This window comes from Theobroma umbraticum, unplaced genomic scaffold (genome assembly GCF_002168275.2).
Source record: "Theobroma umbraticum cultivar Fairchild unplaced genomic scaffold, ASM216827v3 scaffold_5683.0, whole genome shotgun sequence".
Lineage (NCBI taxonomy): Eukaryota > Viridiplantae > Streptophyta > Magnoliopsida > Malvales > Malvaceae > Theobroma > Theobroma umbraticum.
The window spans coordinates 1-2,723 of NW_018402612.1; the positions used below are offsets into that span (position 1 = coordinate 1).

General features: G+C 42.5%; 1 protein-coding gene across 1 annotated transcript; it reads right to left on the bottom strand.

Moving 5' to 3' along the window:
* Window positions 1-6: 6 nt before the first annotated feature.
* LOC110428962 (uncharacterized) lies at window positions 7-2,381 on the bottom strand (the record flags this gene model as incomplete). The annotated part of the gene is made up of 1 exon (XM_021444883.2): window positions 7-2,381. A coding segment is annotated over exon 1 (2,007 nt), but the record flags the coding sequence as incomplete, so codon positions are not given.
* Window positions 2,382-2,723: the final 342 nt, after the last annotated feature.

Genomic DNA, 2,723 nt, shown 5'->3' on the forward strand with positions numbered 1-2,723 from the left:
TTTTTGAAGCCTCTTCTTTCGCATTCTGTAAACCGTGACAACTATCAATAACAAAGCAGTGACTGACGTGATTATCGTGATTATGAGCTTTGAAGCAGTGAAAGACGCTGCCTGGCCATGACCTGAACCTTTAGCTTGGTTTATCAGAGCTGGACAAGTAACGTGGCGCGGGGGACAGAGGTTGGGGTTTCCAGTAAACGAAGTGTCGTTGAAGACTGAAAATTGGCCACCACCGGGGATTCTGCCGACGAAGTTATTATACGAGAGATCAAGAGTTGTGAGACTTATCATGTATCGGATTTCACCAGGGATTTCACCAGTTAGCTGGTTTCTTGAAAAATTGAGGATGCTTAAATCTTTCAACTTTTCAATTCTTTTTGGAATTTCACCAGCGAGACTGTTCTGACTGAAATCAATTGAAGTAAGTGACGCACACCGAGAAATCGAAGGAGGAATTTCACCAATAATACTGTTGTCACTGATGTTTATCTTTGAAAGTAACTTGATATTGAAGATTTCCTCAGGAATTTCACCCGAAAATTTGTTCATTTCTAGAGACAAGACCTGCAAATTACGCAAATTGCCGATTGCTGGAGGGATTTTACCAGTGATCCAATTGTTTGAAACTTTTAACTGACCAAGCGAAGCACCTGACATCTGGGTTGGGAGTTCACCAGAGAAGAAATTGTCGTTCAACTCGACAATACTCAGCAAGGGCAAGTTGAAAATTCCAGCTGGAATTGTTCCATTGAGAAGGTTTTTCATGATACGAATCTTGGTAAGAGACTTGCAGTTACCGAGTTCTTCAGGGAGTGGACCAAAGAAGAAATTATCCATCAGAATCAACGTCTCCAACCTCCCTCCCTCACACAAATGCCGTGGAATCAACCCAGTGAGGTGATTCGAAGTAACGTCAAGCTTGAAAAGCTTCCCGTTACGGCCGAGATTCTCTGGTAACTCACGCGTGAAGTTGTTTCCCCACACTTGAAGCACTTCGAGATGAGGAAAATCACCAACGAAAGACGGGATTGGACCGTAGAGATTATTTTTGAACAAATTTATGAGTGTAATGTTCTGCAAGGCAGAGAAACTCTCTGGTATCTCCCCTGTTAGTTCATTTATTGAAAGATCAAGCGATTTCAAGCTGATTAAACCAGAGAGTTCGGATGGAATACGTCCTGTAAGGCGGTTCAGTTGAAGGAACAATGTGTGCAAGTGCTTCAAATTGCTCAAACTCACAGGAATCTCACCGGTTAAGTTGCAGCTTGCTATGTCGAGAACTTGGAGTTGACTCAATGTTCCGAACTCAGGTGGAACTTCTCCAACATAGGCGTTGAAATATCCAATGTACATTTCTTTCAAGTTTTTCAAACGAGCCAAAAACGCAGGACTTTTCCCTGTTAAACCGATGCCGTTTAGTCCCAAGTATTCCAAGCTCTGGATGTCAGAGTACTTCTCTGGTATCTCTCCGGTGAAAAAGTTGCCTCCCAAACATAGATGCTTTATATTCTTCAGGTTCGCGACCTCAATGGGAAGAAGACCCGTAAAGTTATTGTTATAAGCATCAAGAATCTCAAGCTGAGTCATACCTGAAAGAATTTCTCCAGGGAAACTGCCTTTGAAAAGATTGTTGGAGATGTTGAATATCTTGAGAGAAGTCAAATTCCCCATCTCCAGCGGAATCCTCCCTGTAAGATTAGCAGCAGCAATAGTAAGGTTGACGAGCTTGTTCAGAAGCCCTATCTCCGGTGGTATGGTGCCAGAGAGAGGAGCAAACGACGCATTCAGAGAAACAACACGGAGTTCCACATCGCATTTAACACCAGAGAAGTGACAATGCGCAGAGGGAGACGAGGAGAATTCCCAGTCCTCTAGTCCTGAACCTTTCGGTCCAATCATGGAAGACTTGAGCTTCAACAGAACTTCAAGATCACTGTAACCATTGCTGCTGGCAGAGAATAGTAGAAGAATGAGGGAAATATTAAGCAGAAGATGACCGCAAAAGCTTCTCATCTCTGTGTTTTGTTCCACTGTTCCTCACTTTGCTCACAGAGAGAGAAGAAATGAGTATACCACTATAGCGTTAATTCTATGCAGCTCAACCCTCACAAGCTACGTTAAGTATAGTTGTGCAGTGCCTTGTAAAGAGAATGGCAGTCAACAAAAGTATCAAATTTGGATATCAAAATAAACAAATACAAAATCTGAAAAGTCAGAGAGAGAAACATACAAAAAAAAAAGGAAAGAAAAAGAGAGAATGGATTGCATGAAACCCCCAACACTCTGCAATTTAGTATGGCCGCTGGTTCCCACCGTACATTCCAGGATTAGACAATGGTAGAACACGGCCACTTAACGTTGATTTTTGCGCTTTCTCGACCTCGTTAGCCCTACTGCGAGTCAACAATGAGGTCCCCCATTGGAAGACAGAAACGTTAAATTTTTTACAGAGTTAAACGATTTGATCGTACTATCATCGTGGGTCTTACAGAGAACTGTGAAATGTTCAAAGTATTCATCTGATAAATGTTTTTTGACGGCGTGATCTGGCGGTTTGAATGACAGGGCCCCAGTGTAATGCAGCTGTCTTCTGAGTTACTGTCAGGGGCAAAGGCTCCCAGTTTTTTTTCGCCTTTTCTTATTATCAGTGGGAAAAACAATCAAAATTGACGAGTTGAGGCTCAAAGTATCCTGGATCTGTGTCGTTTCCTTGGCTAAAATCA